Source organism: Euprymna scolopes, chromosome 7 (assembly GCF_053919585.1).
Source record: "Euprymna scolopes isolate OS-2025 chromosome 7, ASM5391958v1, whole genome shotgun sequence".
NCBI classification, from domain to species: Eukaryota; Metazoa; Mollusca; class Cephalopoda; order Sepiida; family Sepiolidae; genus Euprymna; species Euprymna scolopes.
In genome coordinates, this window is record NC_136488.1 from 142,787,249 (window position 1) to 142,810,734 (window position 23,486).

General features: G+C 36.6%; 1 protein-coding gene across 7 annotated transcripts in view; it reads right to left on the reverse strand.

Moving 5' to 3' along the window:
• Positions 1-23,486, reverse strand: part of LOC145280013 (uncharacterized) — a 183,187-nt gene that overhangs the window by 139,359 nt on the left and 20,342 nt on the right. For 6 of the 7 annotated variants that reach the window (XM_080131649.1, XM_080131648.1, XM_080131646.1 and 3 more), the window contains one exon: positions 3,833-3,977. The exons of the other annotated variant lie outside the window; for it this stretch is intronic. In XM_080131649.1, the coding sequence (XP_079987775.1) occupies positions 3,833-3,977 (145 nt within the window). The remainder of the gene's footprint in view (positions 1-3,832; positions 3,978-23,486) is intronic. 7 annotated transcript variants of the gene reach the window in all.

Sequence of the window (23,486 nt, forward strand, 5' to 3'; positions counted from 1 at the left end):
CACCACAGCAAGAGACACTGTAAAAACGAACAAGTTAGAGAACAGAGAGGCAAGGGATAAGACGAGGAAAGAAAAATGTGAAGAGAAACAGTTACATGGCCAATTGATAAAGATGAAAAAAGATGAGACTCATAAAAACACATGGACATGGCTATGAAAAGATCGCCTAAACAGAGAAACTGAATCCCTAATAACAGCTGCACAAAATAACACAATTAGAACCAACTATATCAAAGCAAAGATCGACAAGACATAAGAAAACAACAAATGCAGACTCTGTGGACAAAGAGACAAAACAGTAAAGCAGGGAAGGCAGGAACTATGCAAGCGACTGGATTTTAGAGAGGTAAAAGAGATATGGACGATGAAGAAAGTCAAGATAACACCAATAATAGTAGGAGCACTAGGAATAATCCCGAAAAACTTTGAAAAAAGAATGGGAATCAGGAGGACGGTTGAGAAGATACAACGGATAACAATAATAAAAGCAGTTAAAATATTAAGGAAAACTCTTGAATGCTGGAACTACAAACATTAACCGGGCACATATAGAAACTGCAACAGAAATAAAACAAAAAATAGAGAAACACCACATGGAATCAAGAAAACTGAAACAGTATAATTGTAAATTACCCTCTCCCTACTTCAAAAAAAAAAAATTGTAGTGTCAGCATTAACTAGCACCACACCAAATAATTAAGAGTCAAAGTGGATGGAAAATCGAGAAGATGAGAAGAGAAAGCACTTATCAGACCTCGATGATTAGATGAACGTGAAAAGGACTGAAAACTTTGGGAGGCTTATTGCCACCTAAATTTCAGTGAAGGCCAATGGTTGCTGCCAGTGAGAAATCAATGGTAAATGGCTGCTGTGATGATGCAAATTCATTTGCAAAGGTTCTCGAAAGAGGTGGAGAGTACTGGAAATTTGAGAAGACTTGTTGTCACCAAAACTCCAGAGAACACCACAGGTTGTTGACGGAGATAAATCTTTGATGATGGCCTATGTGAAAACTCCTAGTGAGTGAGAATTGGAAAGAAATACCTCAGGAGAACAAGAAAACATCTGGAAACTAAATTATATAGCAGAAACTTAATAAAAGGTATAAATACATGGGCAGTATCACTAATAAAATACTCAGGACCGTTCATAGGATGTACCAAAGAAGAACCAAGACACCTCGATCAGAAGACCAAGAAACTCATGACCATGCACAATTCACTACATCCAAAGGACGATGTTGACCGACTCTATGTGAAAAGAAAAGAAGGCGAGTGAGGGTTAGTTTGTATAGAAGACTGTGCACATGACACAGAAAATGAATTTGAAAAATACATAATGCAAAACACGGAAAGGATAATCATGGCAGCAAGAAACACTGAGAAAATCGATAAAACAGAAAACAGAGATAAAGGATAAGATTAGAAAAGAAAAATGGGAAGAAAAACAATTACATGGAAGATTCATAAGGATGACAAAAGACGAGAATAACGAAAACACTTGGACATGGATGCGAAAAGGACACATAAGCCCAGAAACTGAATCCCTAATAACCGCAGCACAAGATAACTTGATAAGAACCAACCACATCAAAGCAAAGATCGATAAAACACAAGAAAACAGTAAATGCAGACTCTGTGGACAACGAGACAAAACGATAAACCATATAGTAAGTGAATGCAGCAAACTGACCCAAAAAAGAATACAAGAACAGACACGACCAAGTGGAAAGGGCAGTACACTGGGAATTATGCAAACAACTACATCTCAAATGCACAGACAAGTGGTACAAACATAAGCTGACAACAGTACTTGAAAACGAGAATCACAAAATCCTATGGGACATGGACATTCAACTTGATAAACCCATCCAAGCAAGAAGACCAGATATCATAATAATTAACATGAAAGAAAAATCCTGTCAAATCTTAGATTTTGCTGTTCCAGTTGACCGCAGGGTGAATATCAAAGAAAAGGAGAAACAGAGAAAATACACAGAGCTAGCCAGAGAGCTGAAAGGAATATGGAAGATGAAAAAAATCAAAATAATACCTATAATAGTAGGAGCACTAGGAACAACCCCAAAATTTATAAAAAGGCTGACTGGGAAGCCATCAGGGATCTTATCAGGGACAGACGCCCCATGGTGCAATATCTTTTCACTTCCTGCTGAACAGTGCGCAAAAGAGACCACTGAATGGTTCAAAACAGCAATTGAAGCACACGTTCCCACGAGGAAATTTTATAGCAAGCCCCACTCTCCCCAATGGCTTACTTCTACCTGTGCAACTGCCATTGCGCAAAGGCAGCATGCGTACCGCAGATTTAACCGACATAAGTCCAGTTCAAACAGACAGAAGTATATAGAAGCCAGAAATAACTATAAGAAAGAAATAGCGACAGCTAAGAGAGAATTTACTGAAACCACCAAAAAACGCATCGAAGCACAGAAATTAGGAACCCGTGACTTCTGGAAAATCTACAACAGTGTAGTAAATAGTGGGAAATCAACAATTCACCCACTATCCAACAGTCATGAGGTTGTTTGCTCAGCAAATGAGAAGGATAACATGCTTGCCAGTCGGTTTGCCTCCAACTCCACACTGGACCCTGCTAATCACCCCCTCCCTGACTTTCCTTTGCGGACAAATGCCACACTAAATGATCTGAAAATCACCCCTTCTCAGGTGCATGCTACCATAAAAACTCTTAACACTTCCAAAGCATGTGGACCTGATATCATCCTGGTTGTGCTATTAAAAAAGTGCTCTGCTGAAGTAGCTCCAGTTCTCTCCAAACTTTACAACAAATGCCTTAATGAATCTTGTTCTCCTGCCTGCTGGAAAACTGCTTCTGTGGTACCAGTTTTCAAGAATTCTGGCGAAAGAACTGACCCAGTAAATTACTGCCCCATTAGCCTCCTCCCACTTTTTGCCAAAATATTTGAGTCCATAATTAACTAAACTCTAGTCCAACGCCTTACAGATGCTAAACTTCTGACCGACCAACAATATGGATTTAGGCAAGCCTGTTCCACAGCAGACATCCTAACTGTAATCTCTGAGCGTATATACTATTCACTTGACAAAGCAGGGGAGGGTATAGCAGTAGCTCTATATATATCAACTACATCTCAAACGCACAGACACGTGGTACAAACATAAGCTGGCAACAGTACTTGAAAATGACAATCACAAGAAGGAGCACTAGGAACAATCCTGAAAAACTGTGAAAAAAGAATGGAAGAAATTGGAATCAGAGGAATGACTGGAAAAATACAACGAACAACAATCATGAAACCCCTTAAATGTGGAGACTAACACGGACGAACTAAAAGCGTACACCAGACAAATTGCAGCAGAGACAAAACATAAAGCGCTACATGGAACCAAGAACACTGAAGCTGCATACCTATAAGTTCTCTAACCCCATCCCCAATTACCACATCACTGCCCCCCCCCAAAAAAAAGTGAAACCAAATAGCCAAGTAGTCAAGGAGGAAGGAAAGACTGAGGAGTGAGCACTGACCAGACCTATATTGCATAAGTATGAAGAGAACTGGGACCATGGGGAGGCTTATTGCCATTCAAATTTCAGTAAAGACCAATGGCCACTGCCAACGATAAATCAATGGAGAGTACTGGAAAATGTGGGGAGACTTGTTGTCATTCAGCTTCCAGGGAACACCACAGGCTGTATTCAATGAGATTTTTGGTAACCTGTGTAAAAGCTCCTTGTGAGCTGCCAATAAAAATAATAATAACAACAACACCACCACCAACAACAACAACAACAACAATAATAATGTTAAAAAATAAACAAATATATTTACTTGACTTTTGAACTTTGAGTATCAGTTCTATCAGCATCGTCGTTATCTCTTGAAAGTTTTGGTGTATCTGAAATACTCGTGGTAAATTGGGAATCAATGCCAGATACCAGTTCTTTGTTCACAGATGCCAAACATTTTTGGATGTCTGAAAAAAGTTTTAAAAAAAAAATGTAAAGCTAACGAATATTTCATATCCTAGCTTTTATGTCTTTGATGACCACGTGTCTGGTTATGTCTTTCCTGAACACGAACATGAGTCCGTCATTTTGTAAGTTTTTTTTTTTTGGGGGGGGGTCATACCCGAGAATCGAAAGCAAGAGAAAAAAGAAAATAGAGAAGAAACAGCTGGATTTAGATATATGCACGGTTAAGTTCAAATTCAGTACTCAGAGTTAAGACGCCGGAAGTGGACTCGGTTTCCTAAATATGGAACGGAAATCACTAAGCATGAAACAAAATACGAAACCACTTCTTGTTTTATCATGAAACAATAAAAAAAAAAAACTTTTATTATTTGCATTTCTATAAATATTATATTTTATATCTAAAATATATTAATATGGAAATATCTCATTTAAAAAAAGTAATTTAAACTTTCATAATTTACATTTCTATAACTAATTTTCTAAATGTTTAAAATATGTCCATCGAAAATACTTGGATGAGGGCAAAATAAAAATGCACTAGAAATTTTTTTATATGAATGTTTAGATTTTTTTTTTTTTTGATAACACATGAAATGTTAATAAAAAAATCTTTCATACATAATTTATGAAAAAATTGTGACAAAACTTATGATAGACATAAATTTATAGAAATGTAGATAATAAAAATTTTCATCAGTTTTTTTTTTCATGATAAGTATTAAAACAAAATAACTATTTAAAGAAAAGTAAAAACAAAAAATAAAAAACTATTTATACGAGTACCCAAGCATACAGCAAAGTCCTGCACAAAGCGCAGGTATATTTGGTAGTGTAGATATTTTCTTTTATTAATTTAAAAAAGATTTCTTAATATTGTCCTTTTATGTATAGTATCCAAGGTTTTAATAAACTTTTAGACATAATTTTTTTTTTAATTTGACAAACTTAATCTTTTTTCTTTCATGTATTTTATCCAATATTTTGATAAAGTCCAAGATCGCCATGGGCATGGAATATGTGCCTACATTAAAGATGGCTTTCCAGAGAAGATCCTAAATTACCCTATATGTGCTTCTGGGTTGCACTTGCTCACACAACTGCATTTATATTTGCCCTGTTGCGGGACTAACGATGGTGTCGAAGTTAATCCCGCAAATTCAAAATGAGTAGTAATAAAATCAGTGATCAGGGAGTGTAAAATGGGGTTGAAATAAGCAAGCAAGGATGACTGAGACGAATGGATAAATTAAATACAAAATTTATTTTTGTATAAAAGATTGTAAAAGAAAAGAGAAGATACGAAAGTTTCTTCTTGGTCGAAAGTCTTTTTCTGTGACTGAGATATATCAATGTTTTTCCATGTAATAAAAAAAAACAGTTCCTCAACTGAGGTATGAAAACATCTATATATGATAGGTAATTGAATGCTTTTTTTATGTATTGAAATAATCAAGAAAAGTCCTTCGACTGAATTAAGTGAATGCTGTAAAAAGTGGAAAAGTAAGAGTTCTTGGTTAGAAATAACCAGTCTTTTTACGAAGAATTAAAAGTCCACCGCTTACTTAGCGGAGAGATAGAAAAGGGGGAAAAAATGCAAAGTCCATTAGGGTTGCAAGTCCATGTCCATGTGGAGGAATTAAATGTCGTGGTGCACGCATGTTTAACATCCAAACGCGGACGGGTCGATGTTGATGTTGATGTTTATGCCATGGTGTTCGAAAGGTCGATCCCGATGTGGGCGAAAAATGCCGTTTTTATACTTGTCTGACCGGCTCCAGGGAGGCATTCAGAAAAAACATTTTTTTAAATTTGTTTTCCTTGTAATCCGATTGGATGAAAAGAATAACTTTCTTATGACGTAAGATGCCTTAACTGACGTCCACACGAATAACTGAAATTTCGTTTAAGGAACACCGAATTTGCGTGGGTGGGTGAAGAAAATGTACGCGCAGCTGAAACGATGTTTATACATTCACGTGCGCGCAACTAGGTTTTACTGTTGAGGCAGCGCACGATTATTTTGTTTCGGAGTAGATTCGACGCGTGTGCGTCGGGGCTACGACAGCCTCCACAACAGTGGAATTACTATCTTTAAGAGCATATCAGAGAAAATTGACCACATCCTATCTGCTCATACTTCAGTTAACATTCACCTATGTGGAGACTTCAATGTTCACAATATGGAATAGTTAACCCACTCAAACAAGTCACGATTTCTCCATTGCTCATGACCTCACTCAGATTGTTCGTGAACCCACCTGTGTGCCCAATACTGACGGTCAGTATGCAAGTCTCTTGGATCTTTTCCTCACAACTTGCCATGAGCTATGTTCATTTTCTGTTCTTTCTCCACTGGGATCTTCCAACCACTCTGCTGTATCAATTAAAATAAAAAAGATATGTAATAAGTCCTCAGACGTACCTCTCCATCATACAGTATATCGATACTCTAAGACTGACTGGGATAGCTTCTGTTCATTTATATCAGATCTACCTCTGTGTTCCATGTTTAAAAAGGATGTGTCTTCTATAATATCAGACCTGATGGAATGGTTAATTGTAGGTATAGACCGTTTTATAACCTCAAAAAAATTCTGCGAAAACCTGGCAGCCAGCCTTGGTTCTCTCCGGAATGTACTGCTGCCATTGCGCACAGAAATCACTTTTTCCATTGCTTCCAATGTGACACATGTACTGAGACTAAAACCGTTTTCAGGGCTGCCAGTAACCACTGTAAAAGAGTAATGAAGATTGCAAGAGAGTTGTATGCTCAGTCCATCAAATCCAAAGTGACTAAGCAGTGGCATGATTCCCACCAGTTTTGGTAAATAGCAAACAGGATCCTGAACAGAAGCGTGTGCTCTATCCCAGCTATCATCAATGGACCGGAGATAATCTCGTCAGCATCAGACAAAGCCAAACTCTTTGCCAAGAACTTTGCAGCTAATTCTACCTTATGTGACCAAGGCTGCCAACCAACCATATTTCCTCCTGTATCAGAAAATACACTATGCGACATACAAATATCTGTGCATGATGTTGCCAAGCTAATCAAAAACCTTGATTCCAGTAAAGCAACTGGCCCTGACGGTATTCCAATTATAGTGCTAAAATAACTTCAACCACAACTTGCTCCCATGCTTAAAAAGCTGTTTAAGTATTGTCTTAGGGAGAATTGCTTCCCAACATCCTAGCAAATCTCATCAGTATGCTCTGTATTTAAGAATTCAGGTGATCGATCATCTCCCTCTCAGTACAGACCAATAAGTCTCCTGTGCGTCATGAGTAACTTACTTGAATCTGTGTTAAATAGAGAAGTAGTCAACCACCTCAGCAAAAATAATCTTAGTGACATGCAATATGGTGTCTGTTCTGCTAGATCTAGAGCGGATGTGCTTATGGTTATTTCTCATAGGATTTGCGAAACTCTCGACAAAGGCTTCCTTTTTAGAGCAATTGCTCTTGATATATCAAAGGCCTTTGATAGGTATGGCATAAAGATCTCCAGTTATAGTATAGCTGGAAATGTCTTTTCAATTATTAAATCTTTTCTTTCTGATAGGTTCATAATAGTGGTTGATAGGCAGAAATCAGAAGCTTATAGTATTAATGCTAGAGTCCCTCAGGGTTCCATCCTAGGCCCAACTCTCTTCCTGATTTACATTAATGATCTTCTAAATCACATCCTTAGATCATTTGTAGACATTTTTGCTGATGACACTACCATTGACAAAACATCAAAGGCCGTAAACGACCATGTTCTCTCTGATTCTCTCTCCTCCGATCTTGAGCATGTGGTACAATGGGGAAAAAAGTGGCTGGTTACTTTTAATGCATCTAAAACCAAGCTTCTATATTTACATTATCAACGTTCTGATCCCCATCTGGCATCAATTGAAATGAATGGCTCTCGTCTTGGAGAGGCTCCATGTTTTGATAAGCTTCTAGTCTTGATCTTTACTCCTGATCTAAAATAGAACACATATATATCAAATCCATTGCCAAGGTCGCTGGAAAAATGGTAGGATTCTTCTATCGATCCAGTAGATATCTACCTGCTGATGCTATTACCTATATAAGAGTCAGGTACATCGAAGGATGGAGTATTGCTGCCACATCTGGGCATGATCTGCTAGGAAGACCTTATCCTGCCTTGACAGGGTTCAGAATAGACTTCGTAGTCTAGTGGGGGATGCCCTTTTCTCTTCCCTGCAACCTCTTTCTCACAGAAGAGATGTTGCGAGTCTCTCTGTTTTATCGTTATTTTCATGGCAGGTGGTCGTCTGAGCTCCAATCTATGGTCCCCGCTCGCCAAACATTCACAAGAAACACTTGTCTGGTTGAAAACACTATCAATAATTTCCCCCACTCTTAATCTGTGCCTAAACCTAAACGTAAATTCCATGAACAAAGCTTCTTTTTTAGAAATGCACACCTGTGGAACTGTCTTCCATTTCCCTGCTTTCCAGCTGACTATAATATGGCCATCTTCAAGTCCAATGTAAACAAGTTCTTGATGAGCCGTTCCCCTTAAGTAATTCAATTTTCCAAATTTACACTTCTAACGATTACTATGATATTGTCCTTTTGACCACTGTACACTCTTTAACTCTTATCCTCGAGTGGCGTCTAGGCCTTGATAACTGGTGATTCCCTTATAAAAAAAAAGTCACTGAGATTTTCATCTATATTTTCACTTGCGTCATTTTTATCTAAATTTGTTATGAATTACAAATTTTCATTTTTACTAATAGTTTAAAATTAAAAAATTTTTCAGTTCATAATTAATACCAGCAATAGAAAATTAAGTTTAAAATGTTAAATTAAAAGAATCGTTTTTGGAATCAGAAATCAGGCTGAATATTTTTTCTGATATCCTAAAAAGTTCCGACATATTTCAATTCCTGATTTCGAATCCGTTAAACGTACCAACACTATAGATGCTGTACATGTGTCCTTAATGATATAAATGCAAGGTTATTGTAATATTTTGCATAAACCATCACCAATAGAAACAATTGTGCCAAAGTCTGCTGACTGCACCAGATTTTCTTGTGAAAACTACTTCGTCCTCAAAGAAACTAAAATATTCCCACAATGGCATTTTTTTTTTCAAATATCTCAAATTTTTATAATTAGAGTCTGATACAATTACCAATTTCAATTCTAAAATAGCCTAATCGCCTAAAAAAGTAAAAATTCTTTGTGTGTGTGTGTGTGTGTGTGTGTGTGTGTGTGTGTGAGGGGGGGGGAGGTGAATTTAGCAGAGAGTCCACAGCTACTTTTAAACATAGGTATAATTTTGTTTTTAATTTGACAAACTTAATCTTTTTTCTTTATGCATTTTATCCAATATGTTGATTAACACCCTGAAATTTTCATCTATATTTTCACTTGTGCCATTTTTTTTCCTTTTTATCCAATCGTACCATTTTACCTGTGCCATCTTCACCGGGTCATTTTTTTTTTTTTTTTTTTTTTTGTGTCATTAATTAGCTAAATTTGTTATAATCTTCTGTAAATTTTAATTTTACTGGTAGTTTAAAAATCAATAAACAATCTATTATGTTATCTAATTACTAATATTTATCTAATTACTAATAGTAAGCAATAACAATAAAAACTAAAAGAATCGTCTTTGGAATCGGAAATTAGGCTAAAATTTTTCGGTTTCTGATACCGATGCCCCCCCCCCCCCAAAAAAAAATTCCGATTTTTTTTTCTGATTCTGATTAATTGTCCCAATCATATATGCATGGTACATATGGAATTGGACTGTAACTAAGAGAATACCCCCTCCCCTTTCCCATAAAATTCACCCTTAGTAAGAGAATAGACCCAGACGCTATATTAAGAATAATCTAGAGCAGGAGTTCTCAGCCGGGGTCCACATGGACCCTAGGGATCCATGAAATATTTCTGGGGGTCCACAGGCAAAACATAATAAGACTTATCATTATTATTGTAGTTGTTGTAGAATACTTTATTTGCATTAAATTAGTTTTCATTTAAAAATAAAGCTTGATTATATATTTCTTTGATTATTAAAACCTCAAAATAAAAAAAAATAAAAAAAATAGAAGATTGTCTTATGACCAATAGTTATGAAGGGGTCCACCAAGATAAAAAGAAGGGAAAAGGGGTCCATGAGTAAAAAAAAGGTTGAGAACCACTGGTCTAGAGTCAAGCTCTTTTACATTAATTATTTTTTAGGTAATAGTCAAAATTATCTGCTCTTTATGACTTCCGGTTTCTGGTGCCCATTTGACTGAATAATTAGACATGGCCAAGTGGGCAAGAAAGTTATTCTTAACATGGGGAAAGTTCACCAGAAAGATAACCATTAATCAGAAGGAATCATATGTTGCTTGTCACCGTCGTCCCGTCTGCAGAAGTCAAAAAGAGAAGACAATCTGGATCATGATCACTTTTTAAGGTTTTATTGTGTCTATCATTTGTGAGTTTTGCTTGGATGACTACTGACCCCATTGTAATGGAATGGAGGGGAGAACGAGCAGGGGAAAGGCAGAAGTGGTGGGAGTGAAATATTTAAAAAAACATAAGGAGGGGATAGGGGGGGTGTTATGAAGAAAAGTGCGAGCAGGGAGAATTAGTTGGGGGAGGAAGGGACTTGTACGAAAAAGAGAAAGTGAGAGCTGTTGGAATGAGGAAGAAGAAAAAAAAAAAAATGAGTAATCTATTGGTTTATTTTATTTTAAAGGAATAATATATAAAACTGATTTATTTCTTTTAAAATAAAAAATGAACCAGGATGTAAGATTCCTCTGGACATAGGAGTTTCTTTTATTTTAGCTGCCACTATATTTCATAGCAAGTATTTATTTACTAGTTCCACAGATTTCTTATTACTTTCTCATTCCAACAACTCCCACTTTCTCTTTTTTTCATATTAAGTCATCCCTATGAATTCCCCACACTTTTCTTCATATATTAAACTGCAGCCCTAACCCTAATGTGGGTTTAACCGGCTTCCTCCCAAGGAGGAAGTTCTATGGGAGTATGAAATTCACAAGCGGTCCTCAGTTGCATGTATAAATTTGTAGACTTTTGAAAATGTTATTGCTATACATCTTATGAGATGACTGGCGAATTTTTATGATTTCAGGTTCAAATGAATAGCTACAGCAGGAATTGGAATACACCCTACTAAAACCTGATCGTCACAGCTGGTAAATTTCAAAAATGCAATCTGGACATGAGGACACTTTAGAAGAACGATATGCAATAAAATTTTCTTTTAAACTTGAAAAAAAAAAAAAAATGGCACCAAAACGTATAGAATACTGCAGACTGCTTTTGGACCATCTTGCATGAATCAGTTTTCGAGTGGAATAAGAGATTCAAGGAAAGCAGGGAGTCTGTGAAGGATGATGAGAGATGTGGGAGGAGTAAGAAAGTCAGAACACCAGAGTTGATTGGCCAAATAAAATAATTCACGGATAAGGACTATCGTGTGTTTATAGAGACAATGAGTGCACAGTTTGATGTCAGTGTGGGAACTGTACACACAATTATTTGTGAGGAACTGAAGATGCTGAAGATTTGTGCAAAGTTTGTCCCAAGGTTGCTCCATCCTTGTCACAGACCGTTTGACCAAGAAAGGGCATCAAGACAGTTCCTCACCCTCCATAGAGTCCAAACCTTGCCCCCTGTGACTTTTGGTTATTTCCTAATGTTATAAGGGACATAATTACGGATAGCACCGGATACGAAACGGTGTATAAAAGAGCGTCTTGTATTGTCTTGGAGTCAGTTAAGTGGTACGCACTAGTCCGACCGTCTTGCGTCTTACACTCTCCAAGTGTAGTCAGGATTAACCAAGCTCCCAGGACGAGCGTTCCGCTCACACACATTAAGTTACCTTTTTCCTTTACCTTCATTTACGCGTATATCAACTTCAAGGCGAGCAGCCATTTTGTATTGTGTATTATTTCGAAGTACGAATAAACCTTTTGTTATGCATTCCACTCGGCGTATTTTGTCATGTTATTATATACCGTCAAAACGGGATATAACACCTAAGCTTTAGAGGCTGTCGTTATGAGACAATTGAGGAGATGAAAGAGGCTGCGACGAAGGTCATTGGCATGTTCACACAAGAGGACTTCCATGAAGCTTTTCAAAAGTTCTTGGAGCAATACAACAAGTGCATTGCAGCCGGAGGAGATTACTTCGAAAGGAGACTAGAGTTTCATGTGTGTACTCTCAATAAAATTGGCCATACGAAAAAGTCTGGAAACTTATTGAAGGCACTTCTTATCTATTACATATTATTTCAGTTCCACAAACACACACCAGCAAGCCACCATGGGTCTTGGTGCATTTATTTGGGATCTAGACTGCTCACACCGTATTCTATCCAATATATTAAAGTTTACAATTCCATCTTTAAATATCAGCAAGCAAAATTTTCAAACTGCCCCATGAATCTACAAATGGTAACTTCAAGAACTCTTTCTTCTAACTTCTGTGTACCAATAATTAAATGGAACATGAACAGAGTTTCTTTCCAAGAATTTCCCACACCTGTGGAATACATTACCATGGGAATGTTTCCCTAAAGAATACAATATGGTCGTTTTCAAGTCCAGTGTCAACAAATATCAGGTTGACAAGAAAGTTCTTCTGGTTTTAAACTTTTAAATTCACATGAACATATCTCGGCTCAAACAAAAATTTACTGATCAATCAAAACAAGCATTATTAGAATCAACACACTTTTTGCCAATGCAAAACAAGTTCATTTATGCAAGTAACGTAAAAGTCTTGCGTTCTCGTGGCGATGAAGTTGCTGAAGGCGTTTTTGATATCGCTTCAGTTTTTGAAGCGTTTCTCACCCAGAAAGTTGTCGAGGTGCTTGAAAAAGTGGTAGTCGGTAGGTGAGAGGTCTGAAGAGTATGGCAGAAGAGACAGTTTCATAGCTCAATCCGTTCAATTTCTGCAGGGTCGGTTTAGCAAAGTGCAATCGGGCATTGTTGTGTAGGAGAATTGGGCCTTTTCTGTTGACTAATGCTGGGTGTTGTTATCGAAGTTTCTGATGCATTTGTTGACAGTACTTCTCTGCCATACTGGTTTCACCTGCATTCAAAAAAGGTAATGGACGAAACCGGTCGCAGGCCACCAAACAGTCAGCATGACCTTCTTTTGGTGCAACTCTGGCTGCGGGCAATGCCGTGGAGTTTCGTCAGCATCTAGCCATTGAGCTGAGCATCGCTGGTTGTCGTAAAGAACCAACTTTTCATCGCAAGTCACAACCTGGTCGAGAAACGGGTCGTTCTTGTTGCAAAAAAGAAAGGAAGATGACACTTCATAATTTTTTTTTGTTGTCGTTCAATACGTGAAGGCATCCATTTATAAAGTTTTCTGTCTTTCCAATCTCTCTCAAGTAGTTGGAAGTTGTCGTATACGTTACCTCTAATTCAGAAACAAGTTCTTGAACAGTTGTACGTGAATTGGCTTTAACTAAATCTCTTAATTGATCATTATCAACATCCGATGGCTGACCACTACGCTCATCATCTTCAAGACTCTCGGTGTCACCACGAAATTTCTTAAACTACCATTGTACTGTGTGTTCAGTAGTGGTTCCTGGACACAAACGCTTCGTTGATATCATGAGCTGTTTCAATAGCTTTTCAACCTAGCTTGAATTGAAATAAGAAAATTGTGCAAATTTGTTTTTTTTCCGTCTTGTATTCAATGAAAAGGAGACATAATTGTTTTAAAACGATTGTAATTTAAACGATTAGATAGAACGAAAAACGCTCTTTAAAATAATATATAAAGTAAAGGTATTATAACGTAAACTTATTTGAAAATACATCATTTGAAATCCAAATTAAAAATTCCGCAGGAACTTTCTTCTCAATTTAATATTGGTCGAGTCATCCTGTAAATTAATCATAGTTTCCAATCCTTTTTATATTACTACCGTTCCATCATCCAACTAAAAATCTTTGAATTGGTTTTGGCCTTGGTGTGCGGTGATCCATTAATATATATATAAAATTCAAATGATAAATTTAATTAGATAAATTAGATTAATGCTGGAAGCTATTTCAACCCGTACAAATTTTTATGCGATCTTGTTTAATAAACTTGTAATTTTAACTCCAATTTTTAACAGAAATGTGTCCCCCCCTCCCCCTATTCCTCATCTTCCTCCTACACCCCAGCCAAAAACTAAATGAAAACACAGGAAATCCTTAGATGTTTATATTTAGACACGTTTAAGTCGAAGTAGGATGTAAGCATGGACTCTGGACAGGAACCGTGTCACATTGTCAGGGTTACACATTGTCACTGTGTGACAGCAAAAAAAAAAAAAAAAAAAAAAAAAAAAAAAAAGGAACAAGAAATTGTCAGAGTTGGAAGTTGACACTAGCAAACAAAATAGCTATTGTTTGGGATGTTAGATTGCAGAAGTTGTAAATTTAGGTTTTCGAGGTAATGGTTCGAAGAATTTAGAAATTCAGAAAATTTGCAAACATTTTGTTTTAAAAAATTGTTAAAAATATTTTTATTTGCATCATTAGAATAATTTTTGGATTACTATTCTCATCTTCCATGTTATTTTTTAGTCGATATAATCTCCGACCATCTTTAGGTGCGGCTTGTCAAGCTCAGGAATCTTTGTGTTAAACTTGGGATCCATATGGAATTTTGAATTGAACTCTTTATTTCATCTACACAGGTAAATTTTTCTTTATTTGCAAGCCATGACTAAGTAGGAGGAGATGACAGTGGCTAAGTGGTTAACAACATGAACTGACAACCTGGAGGTGTTATGTTCAAATCCAGTTCGTTTCACAAAAAATCACTTTCACTTAGGAATTCTAACTAGAAAGATATCGGAGGGAAATTAATGCCAACAACAGAATCATCTGATTCATAAGAAATGAATGAATGTGTCGAAAACAGATTTGCAAAATTCTGATATCAGCAGAAGCTCTCTCACACACACACACACACACACACACACACACACACACACACACACACACACACACACACACACAATCTGCTAGCAATTTCCAGTTATTAATAACCATATAGAAAGTTGTCGCCCTTGGTTGGTTGCATAGTTCTGATAACCACTGCAAACGCTTGATGGCACCACTAACTTTCTCCTGCCCCGACATATTCAGGAAGCAAGGTACCGAATTGAACCTCTCTGCAAACATAGGTTTTTAAGCTCTGGCTGTTCTGATTGATGCCTTGGGCATCTCATCACTACTGTTGCTGAATGCCTTTTCTAAGGTCAACGGATCATAATTGTAGAAGCTGAGGGACTTAACAATTAATTCAGGTTTGACATTTGAGCATCTTTTGTGTTTATACAGTTCGAAGCTGAAATTAGCTCTCTAGATGCAGGCTTGGGCGATTGCTAAGAATATCTAGGTTTGCCCAATTACCAGGTTCTCTCTTTCAACGTTTTATTATTTATTATTTTTTTTTTTTACAAAGGAATCGCCACTTATCAAGGCCCAGAAGCCATTCGAGGATAAGGGTTAAAAGAGTGTACATTGGTCAAAAGGACAATATCATAGTAATCGTTAAAAGTGTAAATTTGGTAAATTGGATTACTTAAGGGAAACGGCTCATCGAGAACTTGTTTACATTGGACTTGAAGACAACGTTTGACGTAAAGGCAAGCCAATACGGTCAGAGTAAGCGCAGCTGCAGGAGTTGCCGGAAAAGTGATTTCAGTGCCTCACCATTAGCCTATCGAGACTCCAAACCGGATTTTTACTCCCTTAGCCGATATATACCGATATTTTTTAAAAAATCGTCATTTTATCTTTAAATATCTTTTTAAATATTTATCTAAATAAAATATATTTGCTAAAAATAAATTCTCAGCTGAAAATTATACCTAAATCTGTTTTCATTGCTTATTTCAATAATTGAGGGTAACTTTCTGTCTAACAAGACAGTGGCATTCTGCATCTAGTCTGGTGCACTTCAGCATCTGTTGTGTCTGTACAGTTTAAAGCTAGAATTGTCTCTCCAGATGCAGGCCTGAGTGGGTGATAAGGAGACCTGGGTTTGCCCAGTTAACAGGGTCCCCCTCTTGGCGTTGCAGACAAAGTTCGATGGAAAGGCAAGAAAAGAAATATGGTGGAAGTCAGCGCAGCTGTAGGAGTTGCCACAAAGGTGTTGCAGTGCTTCACCATCTGTCTATCAGGACTCCAAACCGGATTTTTATCAGGGTTTACGCCCTTAAATAATACATCAAGAAATATTTCGGATATTTTTCATTGACAGGTTCAAATCACCTGAATGATGATAGAAATCAGTTTGCTCGAATGATGGACTGCAGCGGTGGCAGTCAGTATTTGTGCCTTGCCGTGTTTAAACTGGTGGTACATAAATAATAAATCGATGTGGGGATGTACGTTTGTGATGAACATGTATAAACATCAGAGACAATATTGGGTTTTATTTTATTGGATGTTAGAAATTAATAACTCCAACTAAAAATGATAATATAGAGTCCAGGAGTCTTCGTTGCTGGACACTGCTGGAAGTGATTTACTAGTAAAGCAATTAGGGGATTCTTATATAGTTTAAAAGAGGTTCAGTAAATGTCAATATCGATGTGTAAGTAATTGTTATTAAACCACTCTATTCTACAAAATCATATGGTCAGAGTCAGCACAGCTGCAGGAGTTGCCAGAAAAGTGTTGCAGTGCTTCACCATCTGTCCATCGGGACTCCAAACCGAATTTTTTGTAAGGGTTTACCTCCTAAATGTTTGCCTTTCCCAAGGCATCCACAAGGCAGTAGAGTTAATAAATAAATAATAATTGTAATCAAGGCGGTGATTCTTGTTTCTGAATTCAAATGCCTTTTCTAAAGTTAACGGGTCGTAATTGTACGAGCTGAAGGAATAACAATTGAATGAGGTTTGATATTCAAACATATACAAACTTTCATAAGTAAAATGTATGGTTGTCATATTTGGGTTGTTTTTCCATTGTGTGGTCTTTCTTTTGGCCTTCCCAATTTTAAGTTATTTTTTTAAATTGTCGTGAACACTAGAATATTTCGATTAAAAGCTAAATATGAACAAAACGGGCCCCAACTCTAATTAATAAAGTGTACACGGGGCCCGTTTTTTTTGCTCACCCTGTGTATATATATATATATATATATATATATATATATATATATATATATATATACCAAGTTATAGGTATTCAAAAGAAAAAACTCGTGAATTTAACGAGGTTATTAAGAGTACTCAATGAAAAAAAAGCAGGATATATTTTTATTAATATAGACAAATTTACATAGTCGTAACACTGGACATGCTAAGGTTTCAGACAGATGGTCAGTCAAGATCACAAGTCCTCCTTATGCAACTTGATAAAGTTTGTCTTCCACTGAAGGAGTCCAGTTCTTAAATAAAGATAAGGAAACTATTTATATAAAAAAAAATAAAACATGTAAAATTTAGAAGGAGATGTATATTATAATCTCTATAGATAATGAATATATATGTAATATATATACAATATATGTATTTTTTATTCAAATCAATTATCCTGAGGAAGTCTTGAAATAAAGACGAAACGTTGATGAACATATGATTTTGGTTTGTTCCCTTTTCACCTTTTCATGTGCGTGTCTGTGTGTATATATATATATACACATGCACACACGCACATACACACAGATGTAACAGTACTGTATGTGGATGACTATAATGCTCCCTATCTTGGGTTGAGCATATTGAAAAGTGATATACAAACTACCCATAAGCGTATTAAGCGATGCTCTTTGTGTAAACAAATTGAGCTTAGGTATTAGGACATTATCAAAACATTGTTAATTCACTGCCGCATAGCAGCAGCCGAATAGTGCAACAGTTAGAAGCTTCGACTGTCATTTGGGTGGTCGGGTTTCGATTCTGGCTTGAGGTAGTTGCTTGTCTAGCCACACTGATGAGCTGTGAAACAGCAAAACAGTACTGTATGTGGATGACTATATATATATATATATATATTTCTGTGGAAATATCATTTTTTCAATTATATTTCACTTTTTATATATACATAAATCCTTAATTTAAGAAGCTCAATGTAATTACAGAGCAGATAATAAATAAATTACAAAACTCTATATTCCAAATTTCATGATGCTGCCCATCTTACAATTTATTCCTTTAATTCCGTTGACAGTTACAATTTTTTATTTTACACTATGAAACAGATACTGTCAAGAATTGTAAGTGTCAACTGAATTAAAGGAATAAATTGTAAGATGGTCAACATCATGAAATTTGGAATATAGACTTTTCTCATACACACACACACACACACACACACACACACACACATATATATATACACGCGCACGCACATGCACACACCGCCAGTGAATTCTTACATTGCAATAATAATGCTCACCATTAATAAATGGAATAATGTTGCTGATGTAAGAGAAATGACGTAAGAAATGGCGATGCGTTTGCCAATAAAACGATGACGATGCTAAAAGAACCACAACTGCTTTTTCTCTTTATTGATTTTGAATCAGTGGCGGCAACACTTAGTCATCCCATCCCATAATATGCCATCAGCATCTTCTTGTCAGGTGCCACATCCTCTTCTCTTTACCCGCTCCTCCCCGTCGCTGACTCACATTGGCTTTGCTGAACCGGACCCCGAAAAGACAGATGTATTTATAGAGAAGGAAGCTGGCACCGCGTGATGGCGATTTAGGATTTATCGTCATTTAACCCCCAACAAAGTTTACTCTGTAAATGGCACACCAAAGACAAACAACAACAAAAACAAAACAAACTTGATCATCATTAGAATTGGAACTGCATCTTCCTAACAAATGACCTCTCCATCTATGAATGGACTAAGGAGGTTTAACTCAATGCATTATTTACTTAATATCTATCTATCTATTTCCATTCATCTATCTATCTATCTATTTCCATCTATCTATCTGTCTATCTATTTCCATTCATCTATCTATCTATCTATTTCCATCTATCTATCTGTCTATCTATTTCCATTCATCTATCTATCTATCTATCTATCTATCTATCTATCTATTTCCATCTATCTATTTCCATTCATCTCTCTCTCTCTCTCTCTCTCTATATATATATATATATATATATCCATCTATCTATATATTTATCCATCCATCCATCCATCCATGCATCTATCTATCTATCTGTCTGTTTACATGCAACTATGATTCATAAGTCTTTGTTCCGTCCAGTGGAGTAGTGCGTATGGGAGAGGGGTTAATTGGCCAAATAGATACAGTTCCAGACAACAGAATCGCCTATGGTAAGTTGAAATCTTATCGGATCTGTTGAGATCATTTACATGCTAATAGCAAGGGAAAAGGTATGAACTAACATCCCCCCCCCCTTCGAAGCTATTGGTAAAAATGCAAATCAATTCAGTGCAGTAGCACATGATTGGTAGATTAACGCAGTGTTTAAGCTATGTAAATCCGACGGTTAGTGGATATGATTTTTTAATAAGGTTTGTTTTTATTGATTTTGCAAGGAAGTTTGTCATTCTCCTATATACAGCGCCTGGTATTCTCAAATGGCCATCCAACTGTTACTGGCCAGACCTTCAATGTTGATTAATTTTGATAATCTAACGAGAATCAGTGTGTCAACATGATTGTGCTTGGGCAACGTGTGTTCAATGAATCGTATACAATTACTTATTTCTAATAAGTTTTGTTTGGCATTAAATAACCTAAAATAGAAGCTGACATGTCAAATAGCAAAAATATGTATTAGACACTCCGGGTTTAGACAGTTTATTGAGTATTAGTATCCATATATACAAGGGTCGTTCCGAAAGTAAAGCCTCCTATTTTTTAACTAAAAAAGTTGAAAAACTATGAAGATGGGAGTGGTACTATTAAAGAAAGCGCCTTTTTTTGCCCCAGAATTTATTTTTCTACATAGTCAACACCATTCTCAATGCAGTTTTTCCAGCAATGAACGATGGCTGTGCATGGACGTCCGGAGCACCTTTTGTCATATGAAGGTTGTTCCTAAAGTAAAGCTTCCTTTTTTAAAACAAGCGACTTTTCTTGCCCCAGAATTTATTTTTCTACATAGTCATCAGCATTCTCAATGCACTTTTGCTAGGAATTCAATAAAGCTTCTTTGTTTCTGGTACATGTCCATATCAGGGTGTTGCTTTCTTAGAGTTTCACACCATCAATTTTATATGCAACAGAGAGATGAAACTTCCAGTGCATGAATGCATGAGTTCAGTCATTATAACAATGCAATTTGAAATCTCCTCTGATCCATTTGGGCGGAATGAAAACAAGGAGACATTATTTTTGGAATACATATATTAATGTTGGGACGATTAATCGGAATCGGAATTGGGAATTGAAAAAATCGGAGCTTTATGAAGTATCGGAATCGGTATCAAAATCGAAAAAATTTTAGCCTATTTTCTGATGCCAAAATCGATTCCTTTAATTATTTTTTTTTATTTGATTTTGGTTTAAGAAACATCTTCCACTGTTTGTAGTAATAATAAAATAATAAATATTTATTGATTTTAAATTTCCAGTAAAACTAAAATCTATAGATCATCCCCTCACAAGTGTGTTTTTATGTTTGAGAAAATATAGGCACATTTAACGTGTGTTTTTACGGTAACTGGGATAAAATAACCATTTTATGGTTAAATATTTAGAGATTCATAAAGAATCGGAATCGGTAATTATATCAGAATCGAGAAAAATATTGTAATCGTCCCATCACTAATATATATATATATATATATATATATATATATATATATATATATATATATATATATATATATATATAGGACAACAAGAGTATGAAATGAAGACACAAAACTATATATTGGTAGATATAGAATGGATCATTTATTGAATAATTGAATACAGGCAAAATTTAGGGGATAGAAGGGACTCTTTATGCCAGGGCATTTCGAAGCCTAATGCTTCTCATCAGAAGAGTAGAGAAGATGCTAGGTAGCATGGGGAAGATGCGGCGTCTAGTGTAAGGTTCATTAGGGACGAAAAAGATTGAGGAATTATAGAATGCTGGGGGAAGCTTTATTGAATTCTAAATAAATAAGGATTATAGCAGCTATATATATATATATATATATATATATATATATATATAACAATTAGGTGATCAAAGAATATATCTTTAACAAAGTAAAACCCATTGAGATAGAAAAAGCTCAACACTGTTAAGAGGAACAATTAAATATATTGAATAAAAGATGAGGAATAAAAGTTACAACGTTATATCATCAGAATAAAAAGGATAAGTAAAAAAAAAAAAAAGAAGAAAAAGGAACCACTTTAGTACATGGCATTTTGAAGGTCTTTTTTTATTTTTTATTTTATTTTTATTTTTTACAAAGGAGTCACCACTTATCAAGGCCTGAAGGCCACTCGAGGATAAGGGCTAACGAGTGCACAGTAATCAATGGGAAAATGTTGTAGTAGTCGTTAATAGTGGAAATTTGGTAAATTGGATTACTTAGGAGGACGTCTCATCAAGAACTTGTTCATGTTGGACTTCAAGACCACCATATTGCAGTCAGTTGGAAAGCAGGAAAACGGAACAGAGTTAGGACCGCAACGCAGCCAATAGACTCCAGATCCAAATCCAGGATGAGTAATCATCAGGATCCATTATCTTCTTGTCATTTCTATATCTGTAGCAGACACAAACATGTCAGACTCAGAACCACAAATCTACGAAGTGCAGATCACAAGATTGTTTACGCACATGTGCAATCACCAGTCCTGTGTGTGCGTTTGGCCAAACCTTCCTCGGCTTTGTAAGCAACCACTGGACCTTGTTGTATTCGTATTAGGGGGTTAACCTGTAATATTGCAGGTCTAATAAATAGCTGTGACCAAGTGTAATGGAGCGTGTATGAGCGTGATGGAAAATATCGGCAGCATTGAAGAATGGGCAGCATGTGAAGAGATTAGCAGCAGCAGCAGTCGAAAAACTGCATATGCAAATTAGGAATTGTAGGTGAGAAACAGGAAAAAAGGAGAAAAAATACAACGCATGCTCGGGGAAAAAGTAAACATCAAAGGAAATGGGCATATAAAGTGAAGGTAACTAATGGTTGGCTGTGGCCGGCAAGGGTCAGAGAGGAAAAATGTACGCTGGGCGAGATAGACGATGGCGAGAAACTTTTAAGTGGTGTCGGAACAATTATAACGGTAATAAAAACTTTTGTTGAGAAAGAATGAATAAGGACAGGAAAAATATAAAATGGAAATATCGAACGGACTAAGACATTTTTATTTGGATTTAATTATTCATACATATTATTTTAATTGGAATTTAGGGTTCATGGCACAGTTGATAGAGATGTTGAATCACTACGGATCCAGATGAAAATTGTCTGAAGACAGCGATTTCAATCCTACCCAAAGCCGGCCAGAGGCTTACTTGATCCAAAACGTGGTGAGACAACAACAACTACGGATGGCAGTGATTGCTGAGAATGCAGTTAGGAGATTCAAAATTCCTATCCATCACGGTTACCACCTGATGAAGGCCAGAGGAATAGTTGGTCGAAACATCGTGAAACAACAACTAATAAAAAAAAGAGGAGAATATTAATTGCTCATGTTTTATTGTGTTAAATTTTTAGTTTTCTTTTATTGTTTTATTTTATTACATCAGGCAGGTTTAATTGTAAAGAATGGTTTTTGGAAGGGAAGGTATGTAACAGAGTGTGTATGAGTGCAGTGTAAAATATCAGCAGCAGCGAACGATGTAAAGTGATTAGCAGCAGCAGTTGAAAAACTGTACAAGGGGCGTGCAATAAGTAATGCCCTTGACCCACTTCCCATAGCAGTAGAGCAACGAAACTTGGCACTGTTATTAGTCTTTCTCTACATAGGAACCACCCAGAGTTATGCATTTCTCCCATCATTTGATGCAGCTCTGGAGACTGTTTTTGTAGAACACCCCAGGTTGGTCCTCTAACCACGACATGACTTCAGAAATTGAGACTGCATCATCTGAGAAACGCTTTCCTTTCAAAAACAACTTCATGGCTGGGAAGAGGTGAAAGTCAGAGTGCGCAAGGTCAGGAGAGTAGGGAAGATGGGGGAAGATTTCATAACCACACGCCCGTGCTTCTGATCTGGCAACATGCGAGTTGTGGATCGGAGCGTTGTCCTGCAGGAGGAGGGTACCTTTGCTGATCTTGCCTAGCCTCTTGATTTTGATAGCTTCCTTTAGTTTCTTCAAAAGTGAAGCATAATAGGCTCCTGTAATTGTGGTACACTTTGCCAGGAAATCTGTCATCACTACTCCGTCCTGGTCCCAGAAGACTGTGAGCATGACCTTGCCAGTGGAGGGCTGCACCCTTGCCTTCTTTGGAGGTGGTGAGTCCAAGTGCTTCCACTGCATTGACTGGGCTTTGGTCTCTGGATCATAGTGATGGACCCAGGTT